General features: G+C 32.2%; 1 protein-coding gene across 1 annotated transcript; it reads left to right on the top strand.

The window, feature by feature from the left end:
• Positions 1–15,349: 15,349 nt before the first annotated feature.
• LOC115887787 lies at positions 15,350–16,309 on the top strand. The gene has a single exon (XM_030907283.1). The coding sequence runs from the start codon at positions 15,350–15,352 to the stop codon at positions 16,307–16,309; it is 960 nt and encodes a 319-aa protein (XP_030763143.1).
• Positions 16,310–16,619: the final 310 nt, after the last annotated feature.

Below are 16,619 nucleotides of genomic sequence, written 5' to 3'. Positions count from 1 at the left end.
ACAGAGAAGACCAGGCTACTAGTAACATAGCAAGTTGCCGGACGAATTTACGTTTACCCGTTTTGCGTTCGTACTCGAGATTCATTGTCGGCTAGTCGGCTGGTCAGGCAGTACACAGTTGCAGTTGTGCTTGGACGGGTCGGTCGTGAGAGACTAGGAATATGACGCGAGAAGTGCCGAGTATTTATTATTTTCATTTTAAGTGTTTACCTTCACTTAAGGTAACATTTAAAATGAAAATATTTATTATTTGGGTGTGTTTACAAGCCAAAACTAAAAATAAATAAATTCTCTAAACCCAAAAAAAAACTAAAATATTACTCTAAATAAAAAAAAAGTTATAACAAGTGTTCAAAAAGACCATCTTCTTGTGCTAGACAGAAGCCTAGGCGGTCGTAAAATCCCCGTCTGACATTGGCTAACATATTAGGGCTAATAGTTTGGAAAGCCTCTCGTATTTTTACTTTCAGCTCATCCAGATTATTAGCCCTATTATGACCTTGACTTTGGATTTTACATAACCCCACCAAAATAAATCATTGGGAGAAAGATCTGGTGATCTAGCGGGCCACAAAATAATTCCATGTCCACTAATTAAACGGTTGGGAAAAGTATTGTTCAAATATTCTTGAACAATACGGGCATTGTGGGCAGGACGGCCACCTCAGCAAATTGATTACTTGAAAACGTGGAATTTTGATCCGCGGTAGCACAAATGAACACTTGCTTTAACTCCTGTTCTTCATTAATCGACACATCAGGCTTTTTGTGTTTTTGTGGGAACACGCACCCATGTCTTTCAAAATTATTCATAACTCTTGATACAGTAGGTAAAGATGGAATTGGCCTGTTTACAAAAGTTTGTGGAAAAATTGTTTGTATATCCCGATAAGACCTATTTTGGAAATACCATTTTACAATTTGTTTGCATATTACAATTTGTTACAATGTTCTCACGAACTTCGTAAACATCCATTATTTTACTTAAAAAATAAATTTTACACGAGAACTGTCGCGAGAATCTGTGTATTCGTTTTGGCTATTAAAACACGAAAAAATACAAATTCTGAAACATTCTTATCACATATCTACCTATTTTTATTTTATCGCATTTTTTCGCCTGCTTTTTATCCGGCGGACGGGTATACGCTAATTCGTCCAGTTTTGCCTATGTTACTACTACGTTGGTCCGGTCTGTATACAGGGTGGTGACAATTTCGATGCTCAACATTGGCATCGCAAAAACTACGAGAGATACGAATTCGGTTAAACGGGACAAAAGTTGCGTAATTAGAAGTTTGACACAGACTTATGAAGAAAACCCCGGTATCTTGATTAGTTTCGGATTTATGTCAAAAAAATTAAAATAATACGTTTATTTTAAATGACAATATCTTCAAAACTATTGTATCTATTGCAACGTAAGTTGGTAGTTTTATATTTTTGACCTCGGCCAGTTAAATGCCGTTGTCTTATGCCTTAGAAAATTTCTAAGCCTTCTAGATTTCGCACAACAACAGCCAAGTTTTTGTTTTCTTATGACCGCCATTTTGAATTTTAAAACAAACGTATTATTTTCATTTTTTGACATAAATCCGAAACTAATCATAGGTGTTTGTCAAACTCCTAATTACGCAACTTTTGTCCCATTTAACCGAATTCCTATCTCTCGTAGTTTCTGAGATGCCAATGTTGAGCATCGAAATTGTCACCACCCTATTATATACCTTTATCAAAGACAGTTGTTCGTTTGACTTTTTTTTCAAATTTCAAAAAAAATAGAAAAAAATTAAAAAAAAGGAAAAGGTCTAATGATGGCTGCAATTACCGAAATCGGTCACTAATAAATAATAATTTTTTTGGACTTTGTTCCTGAGGTTCTTTAACTGTAAAATCGCTATTTTTGGGTATTACTCAACCGGGTCTCACAATGCAAATTCACCTCAAATATCCATTTAGTTGGTCATTGGCAAGCACTCTCTTATTGTACATGAAAATAACAAAACAAACATTTACTGATCTGGATAAATTTGATAGTTAAATAGTAAGACTCACCAGGGGGTACTCCGCCCCCTAGCCACTGATATATTCTATTCAATATATCCCATTCCATATTTTCCATCTAATTCAAATATCATTCGGTTATATATTGGTTAATCATCTTCAACAACTAGCTAGTGTCACCTGAAATAGTATAGGGGCTTCCCCCGGACGCAAATCTGCCGCTAAACAGATTCGCATCCCAATCGAATAGGCTAGGGGTACCTCACTACCCCAACGCCGCATCGTGTCAATCGAGAAGACAAGGGAGACCTCAAACTCTCAAGACCAACCTCGAAGGCAAGACGTCACAAGAGGTTTTCTTCTGGTCAAACGTCCCGTTGCATTACATTACATGCAACGTTTATAGTCAAAAGACTTTCAACCCCCAAATATCAGCTCTATGATAAAACACAACAGCCGGCCGGCCTATCAACTACTCACTCGCCTCCGGCAAGCTAAGCCTCCTTTTACATCACAATTTTACCGGATCGTAAATATTTACATTACTTGCCAAAGAATCATACTATTTTCTCTAATCGACTTTCAAATAGAGTGTTTTAGTATTACTAGATAAATAAATGGAGAGTTTTCGAATTATAAAACCATTATTATAACCAACTTATTTTCCAAGTTTTACATAACATTAAAATATGGGCCACCACTTTGTGGAAATGAGCGAACACTATAAAAAAATTAAGTGTATAAAATATAAAATTTTACTTCTTTGAATGTGTTCATACTCATTCTGAATATTTTTGTTCCATTTTTTTAATTAGGATTGATATATTGTTATTTGTTTACATAATAAATACAACTAAATACGCGGGGAACTGTAAAATTTATAAGCACGTAGAATTATACCGCGTGCGTCTCAAAAGTGGCTCACCCTATAACTTTTTAATTTTTTTCAGATAAAAAACGATATTTGGTATGTTAGTATATGACATAAATTAGGTTTGATTGACGTATTCAATTATTTTCGGTCACACTCATTGGCAAAATTGGCCAATTGATAAAATTGACAATGGTAAAATAAAAATAAAGAATAATAAGGATGAGCCACTTTTGAAACGCACACAGTATTGTATTAAAATGATGAAGTATTTTATTATACAGCGTGAGTCTTAAATAAGTGCAAATATTTTCAGGGATGGTAAATCTCGATAAAAGAAGCATATTTTCTCTTTACCGTTTTTCAAATAAATCAAAAATAATCGAGTTATTTTACTTTGAAAATTAAAAAAAAGTTTGCTTAAATTTTGAGAACTACTTGATTTTTTCTGGGTTTTCTTTCTTGTAAATTTAATCTACTATCTACGTTGCAACAAATTATGTTCTTTAACTAAAAACTAAAAACAAATCCAAAATTTTTTTTCAAAAAATTCCAAATTTTCAATCGACAGATCGAAATATACCACCGCCAAAAATATTTTAACTGTATATACAAATCAACCAATTATTTGTAACAAAATTATTATACAGAGCAAATATCTCCGACAATAGAATTGCCCAAATTAGAATGCCCTAGTTTACAACAAAACCCTTTTCAAAAGTTCCCCGTTTTATTAGATTTTCATTAACTTGTTAATTGCTTGAAGTTTGTTGGATTAACCGCAAAAATAGGCAAAATTCATGCCAACAGGTAAACGACGAGGCCGTTGGCACGAATTTATGGTAGTTTAAGTCTAGATAATATGCAGTGGACCTGTTGAATCCCGGTGGCAATTTATATTCTTGATGGGCCTCATGGAATGGATTACGCGTCGTCCCCAGAGAGGTGTTTTTTCGCGCCATTTGCCTGCTTTTGTTCGATTGATGATGATGGCCCAAACTTAGAATGTCAGATGATAAATTGATACAACCAGTAAGATTATACGTTTACTTTTTCTACTTGTTTTTTTTATAGCAAAGAACGTATAAATTTATTACTATAGTATTTTTTTATGGAGAGATTAAAAAAATATTTAAGAAATGTCAATTAAAATAAGTTGTGTTCAGTTAATTTTATCATAAAGCTAGAATAAAATTGTTCTTTTATGGTCTAAAATATTTTTTTAAGTATTAAGCTTCATTCAGAACCTAGCAATTAGTAGAATAAATAAGTGGTTCCAATTAGCGTAGAAGTTTGTTCCTGTAATTTGAATGTAAGCATTCAGAACGTTAAAATTAGTGGTAGGAATTTTCAATTAGTGGAAAAAGTTATCAAACTTTTGACTTTTCCACTAATTATACTTCAAAATTTGCGAGGAATGTCATTTTCGCCTTTGACTATCATCAGTCAAGAGAAGTTGTGGTTAAAAATCAAATTGTTTTATAAGCTAAATATTAGGCTTTCTCTATGGATACAACTGACTACCGCAGGTTAGGAAATTCTCATTCAGTTGCTAGGAAATTCTATTAATTTTAATTGTCTTTTTTAGACATTGTAAATGATCGTAAACTAAAAAGTATAATTGAAACCACTAATTCATTCCACTAATTGCGAGATTCTGAATGAACCTTAAAAGTACGAAAATATATTATTAAACTGACATAAAGTGTCAAAATCAAGAGCGTAACCATAGTTTCTCGATATATAGGGTGGCCCATCGAAAACATTCCGCAAGGCATAACAGCCAGGGTATTCTTTTTTTCAAATAATTCAAAAACACGTCAATTTTGTTTGTGAGGGGGGCAACTTTTGCCCCAAAATGATTGCAAAATCTTCAACCCTCTAAGCGGGGGTGTCATCTCCCAACTTTTTTCAAATGGGAGAGGGGTCAAGTGGCGTCGCAATGAAAAGGGCTTTCTAATCTCTATATTTCCCCGCTTTGTTTTTAAAAATCGGTCGAATCATTTTGAAAATACGAAAGACTGAAATTTGAAAAGTACTTTTTTTGCAAAAAACGCATAAATTGAAAAAAGAACTGCTGAAAATGTTGCCCGTCAACCTCCATACGGTAATACAAATTATTTTCAACCCGTTCTAGAACAATCTGAAGAACTTGCGGGGTCACTTCGCAACAAACATCAATAATTCGTCTTCGCAGGTCTTCTAATGAGGCGGGTGGAGTGCTATACACTTTACTTTATGTGTCCCCATAGAACAAAATTTACAGGAGTCAAGTCGGGTGACCGGGGAGGCCACTCAATTGCACCCCTTCGTCCTATCCACCGAACGGGAAAGTTATTGTTTAAATAATTACGCACATTTTGAGAGTAATGTAGAGGTGCACCGTCTTGTTCAAATATTAGTTCCGCTTCAACGTATCCAGGATTGTTCTGTATGATGTCAGTTAGGGCTGGGTCGATGGTATTTTCCAGTAAATCCAAGCACATATCACCTGTTAGATTTCCAGGAAGAAAAAAACGACTCACAATAGAATTTCTAAAAATACCAGCCCACACGTTCAATTTCTTAAGGTTTTGTGTGTGCACCTGGGGTTGTCCTCAGCCCAGTACCGGCAGTTGTGCCGATTAACTACACCTTTCAAAAAGAAAGTACACTCTACCTAACCTGATCGTTCAACCTTGTAACAAGTGAAAAAATGCGTAAACATCTAGAAATAATAAGAAAAAACAACAGGTCGAAGGAATTTATCCTTATCATTTACTCTGATAAATGTATAAATAAACTTTTCAAATTTCAATTCTTCATATTTTCTCAATGACTCGACCGATTTTCAAAAACGAAGCGGGAAAGTATAGAGAATAGAAAGCCCTTTTCAATGCGGTTACACTTGACCCCCCTTCCCATTTGAAAAAAATTGGAGGATGACACCCCCGCTTAAAGGGTTGAAGATTTCGCAATCATTTTTGGGGCAAAAATTGTCCCTCTCACAAACAAAATTGACGTGTTTTTGAATTTTCTGAAAAAAAAATTACCCTGGCCGTTATGCCTTGCGGAACGTTTTCGATGGACCACCCTGTATAATTACATACAAGGTATGACTTTTAAATTATTTTTATTATCTGGAATGTTTGAAATTGCTTAAAAACTTATTCGTGGCGTTTGAAAAAAAGTAGCATGTTCTATTCGGAGTAAAAATAACTTTTTGTATCTGGGCTGTATGTCCAAGTCAAACGTACAGTCAAACTCGCCATGAAAAGTGTCATTTTTACTCCTAATAAAACAATATACTATTATGTGTGTTATTCGATTATGTTTCAAATTAATGTACTATACACCTTTTTGTTTAAGAAAGCGTTACAAAAATTGTCTTTATAATTTATTCAGTTTTAGAAAAAAGTATTTATTTCTGAATGAAGACAAGCCATAAAATCGAAAAGAGGTAAATTCCTAAAAAAATAATTTTTATAATATTTGGGGTGTTTCAAAAAACATGTGCCATCTCTCGTGGGGAAATTCTTCTTTAGGTCCGATTCTCATTGGCAGCTACAGGAGGTTAATTTTTTTTTATTATAATTTTCTTCCAAGTGCTTTTAGTGATTTGAATGAAATTTTGAGGGTAAAAGTTACTATAATTGCGACATATTACATATTGCTATTAATTTGCCATAATCCAATTGAACGGTCCAGATGAAAAACTTGATAAGCGCCAATTTCTTAAATTTTCACCTGGGTTTGGTTGACAAATTTTGCTAATAAAGAAAAAAAGTCTGTGACGCCACATGTGTTTTTTAGAAAAATATTCCAGTGATATCCCATATGCACGTCCCTGGTAAATCTGTCGACACAATGCTAAAATTACAATATGTAGCACCTATAGAAAGTTTAACCATCCAAATTTCATTGAAATCGTTAAAAGCACTTGGAAGAAAATTATAATAAATCGAAAAAAAAGAAGACCTTCTTAGTTCTTAGCTACCAAATAATTGATATATTAATATGATATAAAAATAAAATCTTATTTTTACGTGAGGAATCTCCCCACTAGAGATTGCACATGTTTTTTGAAACACCCTGCATATACATATGTTGCTTAGACTTAACTATTAATATGTAATAGTTTTACTTAAATAATATTTTCTCTAAATGTTCAGTCTCGACTTCAAAAACAAGATAAAAATAATAACTTAAATTCCGAGAATTCTTAAAACAGTTAAAATAAGTTATAAATTCAGAGTGACTTGTCCGAAAAAAAAACGAAAACATTTTTAATTTTAATGCAACGTTATAAAAATAAATGCAGACTCGTTATTTTTCATCCAAACTTTCTTTTTTTGCACAACTGGGACACTTCATTAAAAAGAAAATTGTCTGTTCTAAAAGACGACAAACCTTGAAAAGCTAAAAATTATTCATTTATATTTTAATTTAATTTTGAATACTTTTTTTCTGTTTTTTTTATTTGTAATTGTTATTATAAGTTACCTTAAATTATTCAGCAAAATTACTCAGGCATATTGGTATCTTTAATTATGCTAAGTAGTTTCCATTTAATCTTTCAATCTCATCGTATGTTATATATCTCTTTATCATATCTCTGAAAATATATCTGAAGATGTTGCAATAACAGCATATTATGCCTACATAAACTCTGTAATACGCTATGGTTTGATCTTCTGGGGGAACTCATCGCATGTTAATAGGATAATGATTGTACAGAAGCGCTGTATTCGAAACATTTTCAAATTAAGTTATCGTGAAAGTTGTCGCAAATTTTTCATACAAAAGAAAATACTAACAATAATCTCTATGTATATTCTGGATTCGGTAGTATTTGTTTACGACAATAAAAGTCTCTTTAAAGAACCAGATTTAAAACATCAATACTCTACTAGAAATAGAGATATGTTACAAACCAACAAGAGCAACTACACGTATGTGCAGAAGAATGTGAAGCACAGCATTGTAAAGTTATATAATACTTTCCCACTCTCAGTTACTGATTTACCTAGACCAAGATTACTGTTAACCCTAAAAAATTATCTATTAGACAAGGCATTTTATACGCTAGATGAATTCTATGCAGACAAGGGTAAGCTGTTAATATAGCATTTAATATTATTTGTAGTAAGTATTATTGTGTTTTCAATTTATTTTCTTGTTAAAATTATATAAATATTGAAACTAGTAAATTATAGTTATGTAATACAGTATAAAGACTCTTCAGAAAAGTGTTTTAGGAATCATGTTTATATTACGATACATTTAGTAGTATTTGAGTGTTTTAGTATCTTGAGTTTTTTGTTAACATGTTCCACACCCATCTTGGGTCAATTTATGTAATTGTATTACTTGGAACTAATAAAGATTTATCTATCTATCTATCTATCTATATACTTTCATTTTTATTGACTGACATATATCATGACCTTTATATTTTGTTCAGAATCGGATTTTGATTTTCAAATCTAATAATAATAAATGAAAGTAAAGCTGTAATATGTAAATTTGCGATTTCTCTGAATACAAGGTGAGTCTGAAATAAGTGAAAATATTTTAGCGGTAGTATATTTCGACCCCAGAAACACGATTCTGAGTATTTTACAAATGTCAAAATTTGCAGTTTTTTGAATTTATAGTTTTTAGTTAAAAACATGATTTTTTGATTATATGACAACATAGGTAGTAGATTAAATTTACAAGAAAGCCATTCCAGAAAAGATTCAGTGGTTCTCAAAAGCAAAAAAAGAGCTCTTTAAGCAAAAAATCATATTTTTTCTTGGAAATCTCAAATTAAAATAACTCGATTATTTTGGACTTATTTGAAGAACGGCAAAGAGAAAGTATGTTTCTTTTATGGAGATCTACCAGCCCTAAAAATATTTACACTTATTTAAGACTCACCCTGTGTATGAAAAAGACAATATACACACTACATCAATGGGAATCATATTTACTGGATTTGCTGAGTATTTTGATACTCATACAAAAAAAAGCCATATATTTTTTTCTAATCCATTGGGTTAAGGTCCAATTTGTCTATCCAAAAAAGTAAAAAACATTTTTCGTTTGAGGGTGGTTCAGGAATTCGGGTTTAAAACACTTAATTTTTAAGCTCTTAAAACACCTGAATCTAAAACTAAAATGTATTTTTGAACTTACATGGCCTTTAATTTTTAATCAACAATTTTACACAACGTCTGATTTCATTGTTTCCCCTCTTCGCGTGTATTTATAAATGTTCATTATATTGTACATTTAGAAATTTTTGGACATTCAATTTCTACTTTACGACTCGCCAATCAAAATTTTAATTTTAACACATCTAATTAATCTTAGAATTTAGCCGAAAAAAGCCTTTATTTACTATCGATACTTGTGCCTCGGTGGTACGAAAGTACTACCATTGCACACAGGCCGCTATCTCGCGATGCGGGACTTAATATCTTACCGCTACTTTACGACAAGTCGTATATATATATACACAGCGCTGTGCTCGTCGTTTTGTGGAAATACCCAAGCTCACCTGATGATGGGGTAGGACCCCGAAACCGGTAGTGAGAGCAGGTTGATCCACATTATGACGAGCACAGCGTGGAATTAATTTCTATACTAGCAGTTCAAGGTAAGAAACTCTTATATAATTTTATTATTATTCATAATACAATATGACTGAGAAAAAAAACGGTGTCAAGGATGGCTGGGGAATGTCAATCCATGATAATTTTGGCGAGGTGAATCTTTATGCGTCGTTTACTAAAAACTGACATAAAAATTGTCAAAAGGTAACACTAGTTATACAGGGAGGTCCGAACTGTATTCCGGAAACTTCGGCAGCATATTCTGCTGATAAAAATAAGTAAAATAGTTCCTATAAATGTATGTCATAAAAAAATTAGTTTCGGAGATACAGGTTGTACAAGTTTGATTTATTTCGATTTTTTTTCAAATAATTTCTGAAGTAACGTCAATATTTTGATGAAAATTGACATTTGGGAATTTTTGGACATGAGAAATTTGATTTTGGGGTCAATATGACTCCTACTTTTATACCACCTACATATTTTTAACTGTTTTGAAGAGTAATAACTTCTTCCGCATCTGTATAAAACAAGTGAGTAAAAAATATGTATTTATGACGTTTTTTACGTAAAAAAGTCTTGGTAAAACTCTCTACGAGTAATGGTTCTCGAGATATTTGGAATCGAAATTATCAATACCTGTCATCATTGACATAAATTAAACATTTTGACCAAAATAGTTATCACACGGAAATAATAAATTTGAAATGTTTTTGTGTCAAAAGTTCAACAGAAACTGATTTATCATCAAGAAAAATTTATGGTTAATTTAAGAAAATAAAAAGTTCCCAAATTTATCACTTTAATCAAATAACTATCTACTCAATGTGTTTATTTTTCGTCAATAATGACACGTATTGACTATTTCCATTCTAAATATCCTGAGAACGGTTGCTCGTAGGGATTTTTACCAAGAGACATATTTTTCTCGAATTAATAAACTACACTATTTAAAAATCATTTAAAAATAGTTTTACTAAAAAAGGAAAAATAAAAAAGGGTATGGACCTGCCTAAATGATGTCTAGGGCGCGACCTCGCCAAAATTATCATCGATTGTCGTTCCCCAGCCGTTTTCGACGCCATTTTTTGACCGCATGGTATAAATAAGTTACGACAAACAATTATTAATGTAAAAACCCCTTTGCACTTAATTCTTTATTTGACATTTAATCTTTAAAACATTAGCATTAATTGCTGAAGAGTCAATGGGAGTTTCAAAGCTTGTTAAATAATGGTTTAAGAAAGTTAAACAAGCAAAGAAAATTTAAATTCATGCAAACTTCACCCCAAACACATGCCAAGTTATATTTGTATAAGTCCCGCGACAAAAGGGCGCCAAAAGGACCATCTTTTATATAATTTATCAAACAATTACAGACGGAATAGACGAAATCCGGTAATCCGCCGAGGGAGTCCGACAGACGCCGAGTGGGCTTTTGTTTTCCCCTCCGAAATATGGTAATTAATTTCGGCAATTATTCTTTTCTTTGGCTTTTGTGACGGAGCCGCGGAGGTACCCAAGGCCGCAATCGAATCACCGCTATTAAGTTTACGTGCCTTTTGTGCCTTGTCCTTTAATTGCCTTACGACCGTCTAATTTACTCGAAAAAGCTCAGTTTAACGAATATTTATATTTCCTAAATGAAAAAAAAAAAGGAAATAAAGCACAAATATTGAAAATTAATACTCCTATTGATTTTAGAAATATGTCTGATTTTTATAGACTGCTTTGAAGGGTTACTTGGGTCACCAAAATGCCTACTTGAACAAAATATGGAAACAATTACAATCTATGCCTCAAATATGACATCAAGTTGCAAAACTCGCCTTAACCAGTTAAAAAAATGGCCTAATGATATACATAAATAGTGGATTCTAAAATCTACATAAACATAGTCCCAAACTGCAGCAAAAGTGGCCTATTCCTATATAAATTCACTACAAATTACGTTACTGCAGCAAAATCCGTATTATCCACTTATATTTACTTTTTATTGTTCATTATTGTTGCAAAATAAAATAGCATACCTAATAATTCCAAGTTAGGATGCAAATATCTTGTTGTAGCAAAACAAAAAACGTGTTCATTAAAGTGGAATCATTTTGTATCTAGTTTTTGTAAAAATAAAAATCAATATTTTATTCTTAAAGAGAAAAACCACAAAAATAATTGGAATAAGGCGGGTTTTATAGAGAATTTTAATGTTATAAAATGATTTTTTTTTCAAACGTCAGAAAAGTATTAGATACGACATGATTGACAATATAAAAAAGTAATTTTAACGCCTAGGCATAAAAGTAAAGCACTTTTACTAAGCACAAAATAAATTATTAAACTGACATAGAGTGTCAAATTCAACGAGCGTAATCATAGCTGCTCGATACATAATTATTTACAGGGTATTACTTTTAAATCATTTTATATTCTTTGGAACGTTTGAAATTGTTTAAAAAATTATTTGTGGCGTTCGAAAAAATAAATAGCATGTTCTATTCGGAGTAAAAATTACTTTTTGTGCCTCGCCTGTATGTCAAACATACAGCATCGCCACAAAGAGTATAACTTTTACTCCTAATAAAACAATATACTCTTAGTCCATTAGATCTAACATAACTTTCATAACCTTTAAAATTTGTTTAGTTATCACATGGAACAATGCACAGCTGTAAATTGGTTAGTTGTTTTCAGTTTATTTTCATCGTTATTTAGTTAAGAGGATCCAATAAATGACAGACAAAAACCGTCAATTAATATTGTACAGACTACACATACCGCATAGCTTAAAATGTAAGTAAACATTTACAGTCTGTACATAAACTTATACTACAAAATAAGTTTTGTTTGATGAGAGATAATTCTTTTGTATAAAAATATCCTAAAGGTTGTTTTCTTATCAGTCAAAGCCAGCTTAAGCATAAAACTATTTTATATCATAAATTTAATAAAAAAAACTTTCTGTTTTAGTACTCGTTTGGACAGCATAGTCAATTCAATAATTAATATATACAGCACAATAAAACAAAACAGGAAACCCACACTTTGGGCCATTAAAGTGATATATTTTCAGTGTTGTATTCGAATTATTTATCACGGACAGTCAGAAATACAACATTCTTGGAATGGTTCCCCTTTTAACACTCCGACATACGACAAATAAAAGGGTAAAACGCTATCAACTTGCGCATCTTTTACCTGAAAATGTGGTGTTTTAACATGTGAAATTTATTACTGAGGATCAGATGTTATATAAATCATATAAAAATACTCTATGAATTATTTTTTTAAACATCGTTATATAACTACTTATGACTAAAAAATATTGTAGCATTCAAAACGTATTGATTGGTGATATCTAAGTTAAATTTATTTCAATAATTTACAGGTAGCTAACATATGAAAAACTAAAATAAATATAACAACCTACATTGTTATATTTTTGTTATATTACATGAAAGCATCTGTATTTTGTTAATTGTGTATAATTAGTCTTCAATTGTTGTATATAATAGATACGAACATACTAAGTATTAATAAATTATCACGCATAATGATCTTACTAATAAAATCCACTATTCACTACAAAATCATTATGACTTATCATTCACAATCCAAGCTATTGCCACTAAAATTTTTAAATATTATTAATAAAGCTAAAGATGTCATCACATGTCATATAAAATATAGTTAGCTCTATTTATTAAATTTGTGTTTAAGTATTTTATGTATTTTTTATAGCGTTGTAAAATGTTTAAAAATTAATCAGAATTTCAATTATTTCAGAAAAAAAGCTATTTACATAAAAAAAATAACGTTTTCATTAAAAAGAAGTATCTCTTGCATAACTCTACCATTTTCACATAATTCGTTCTAATTCAACACTGAATTTATCCACAATAATTAATTGAATTTATCTGGAAAGGTTAAGTAAATGTATATAAGTTCTTTTCATTTTTAACTAAACTTTATGTATAAAAATATATGTAGCATTACTAACATATTTTACTAAAAATGAAGATTAAACTAGTAGTTGTTTACTCCACACTTAATTAATTAAGAAGTGTGAATCATAGTTTAGTAAATTATGAAATATTACTTTTAAAAGAAATATACGTTTATTACTTTTTATATAGCAAAATAATACAGTTATTTACTACAACACACTAAAACACTACACTTTTAAACACTGGATGCGCGTTTCACTAACCATGTAGCAAAATCAGTGGATGATTAAAATTAATATAATAATAATAATACAGTTTTAAAACATCTGCTGATGTAAAACATGAGTCCAATGTTTTAGTGTATTGTAGTGAATTAGTGTTTTATTTCGCTGTTGTAACACCAAAGGTTCCATCCCCTAACAGTAATACTTTTAATATATTGGAATTATTATATGGATAATAGAAACTTTGATTAAAAATGTGTATAATAATTATTATTTAATTATTTCCCAGTAAAATAATATCAGTAATAAAAATTGTTTGATGATTGATCCAAATTTGCAAACTGTATAGGTGAAAATGTTATCCAAAATGATAATTATGAAACGTATAAAACATATTTAAAAGTAAATATAAAACACAAAAAAACATCATGCATTGTGTTCTTTACTCAAGAGCGGCATTGCACAAGTTCACGCCACACATTTCGATCTGTCGACGCACAGTCCACCTGCCTAAACAGCCAACAAGGCCTGCTCTATAGCGCTCTATTCTTTCTCTAAAAAATATAGGCCGCAAGCGAGTTGATTCCCAGCCCCGGCAGGTGAGTCTGCGGATCGATAGGGTACATACCTGGCCGATCTTGCCGCTCAAAACTGGGTTATTCTTCGGGAATATACGGTTATGACGTTCCGAGATATTTTAAATATGCCGCCTAGCTGCCGAGCTTGTTTAATAAAGTCGGGTCGGTATTCCTTACGGTTTTCCCGAATTCGACTGTTTTAATAAATATTTGGTGGCTACCGTACCGATGTATTTTTGTGGGTTTGAATAATTGTTTCTTGATTTTACATAAACTATTGAATCTATGAGAATTCGAATAGTATTTACGAACAAAAATTAATAGATTCATCATCATTTTGAAATAAGAGGAGGTTACAAATATATTCTGATTTTTAATTTACAGCCGGCGCACCAATGAGTCAGACTTGCAATTGGATATAATATTGTCTAGGGATTTTGCAGAGTATCCAAGTCATCAAACCAAGAAAAACAGTACATCTACCAGGTATTCTGCGAGTGCCGTGAGTCGTATGTTGAAGAGACAAAACGTCCTCAACGTGTACGGCTTGATGAACATATAAAACATACCCAAAGAGGTGAAACAATAAAGTCGGGCATTGCAGATCATGTGTGGTCCAAGCACCACAACATAAAATGGTCTTCTAAAATGGAAGCCAAGAACCTCCACCAAGAACCCCAATGGAATAAAGCACAAATTTAAAGAGGCAGTATTCATTTCTGACAATAATAAAATCTTTAGCAATCCATATTTAAAAATTTCAATAATATAGCAACCACTCATAAAACGCTCCAATGCAGGTATTTTTAGTGGAGCACCTCATGCTTCACTGCATCCAACTAATTCACGGGGAATGATCAGCTCTAGTATATAAAAGCTCAGTAGTTTTAATATTTAGTTCTTAATTCACACATGATAACGGTCAGTGACACTTCTAACCGAACCGTTATGTAAGCAAAATAAATAAAGACCACCCATTAACAACACTCTTAAAAAAGATCAGGAAATCACTTGGAAAAAATGCAAACTTGTGGAGAAACAAGGAGACGCCTTATCTAGTCATGGCTCTAGGCTAGACAAATATTCTAACAAAATATACAAAAGTGACAGGGCACCATGCTACGAAATGCAACTAGAACATCAGACAAAAATGATAAAGGTAATCGATCTAAATCTGGAAAAAAGCCAAGTTTCTAACAAAAACTTATTCTACGAAATGACCCAAAACATTAGATCTAACCACACATTCATATATACAGATGACTCCAAGGGTAAAAACAACGCGGGCTACGGAGTCTATTGTAATAATCCCCCTATCAACTATACAGAAAGACTACCAGAAGAAGTAACAATTTGCACAGCGGAAATAGTTGCAATTAACAAGGCAATTATTATTTCTCTGTGCAAACAGCTAAGAAATGTTGTAATCGTCTCAGACTCTAAAAGCGCCATTGACAAAATTCGCTATCCCGGGGTAGACACTTCAAATGACTCGATCACGCTATCAACCAAAAAACTCCTATTAGAAGCAAATAATAGCGGCACGAAAATACACCTAACGTGGATACCGAGTCACACAGACATAAGTGGAATCGAAGCTGCAGATAAACTCGCAAATATTGGAAGGTCACTCAATGTACCCAAGAACATCAAAATCGACAAAGCAGATATACTAGCAGTTATTAAACATAAACTTACAAAAGAATTTTCTCAAAAATGGAAAACAATAGCCACCAACAAGGGGGGATGGTACTCAGAAATCGTTAAAAAATTTCCCAAAACCAGATGGTTTGGCAATTTAAAATACGCCAGAAGAAAGGACATAACCAACATCATACGACTTAAAACAGGACACTGTCGCACTAAGGCCCATTTAAATAGAATAGGAATAATTGACAGCCCACTTTGCGAGTGTGGAAAAATAGAAAATATAAACCATATATTCTTGGCATGCCCTCTAAGAACCTATCTTCAATCAGATCTATATACAAAACTAATAAAAGACAGCCACACTACACCATTCAGTATGCAGACAGTACTGTACAACGCCAACCTAAAAACCATTAATCTCATCAACACGTTTATAGACAAAAACAAACTAGAATTATAACTTCAACTAAATCATCCTCTTCTGTTTATTTAGGCTTGACACCACAACACTAATCCTCGTCCATCCGATCCGCACCATTTTGTGTAATGCTCCTCTGCGGGCGGGATAGAGAAGAGTCTAGACCTTTGTTAGTGTCCAGATACTAACAGTCACGATACTTGTCACGATTTAACCAATGCAAAACACGCACACACTTCAGATATCCTTACTTAAACACGTAATTAGATTAATTTCAGGAACTAAAATCATTGATTGCAGCATGACGAAAAGTCAGACGGTCTGCAATCAAAACTAATGCGCTGGCAAATTG

Source organism: Sitophilus oryzae, unplaced genomic scaffold (assembly GCF_002938485.1).
Source record: "Sitophilus oryzae breed Bouriz unplaced genomic scaffold, Soryzae_2.0 scaffold_637_pilon_pilon, whole genome shotgun sequence".
In the NCBI taxonomy this organism is placed as follows: domain Eukaryota; kingdom Metazoa; phylum Arthropoda; class Insecta; order Coleoptera; family Curculionidae; genus Sitophilus; species Sitophilus oryzae.
Note: the sequence above shows the minus strand (reverse complement) of the source record. Positions and strands in the feature narration are given on the sequence as shown.

What these genes read in the sequence shown, in the direction of transcription:
- LOC115887787 (XM_030907283.1), top strand. Translation starts at nt 15,350, where the DNA reads ATGATAAAGGTAATCGATCTAAATCTGGAAAAAAGCCAAGTTTCTAAC.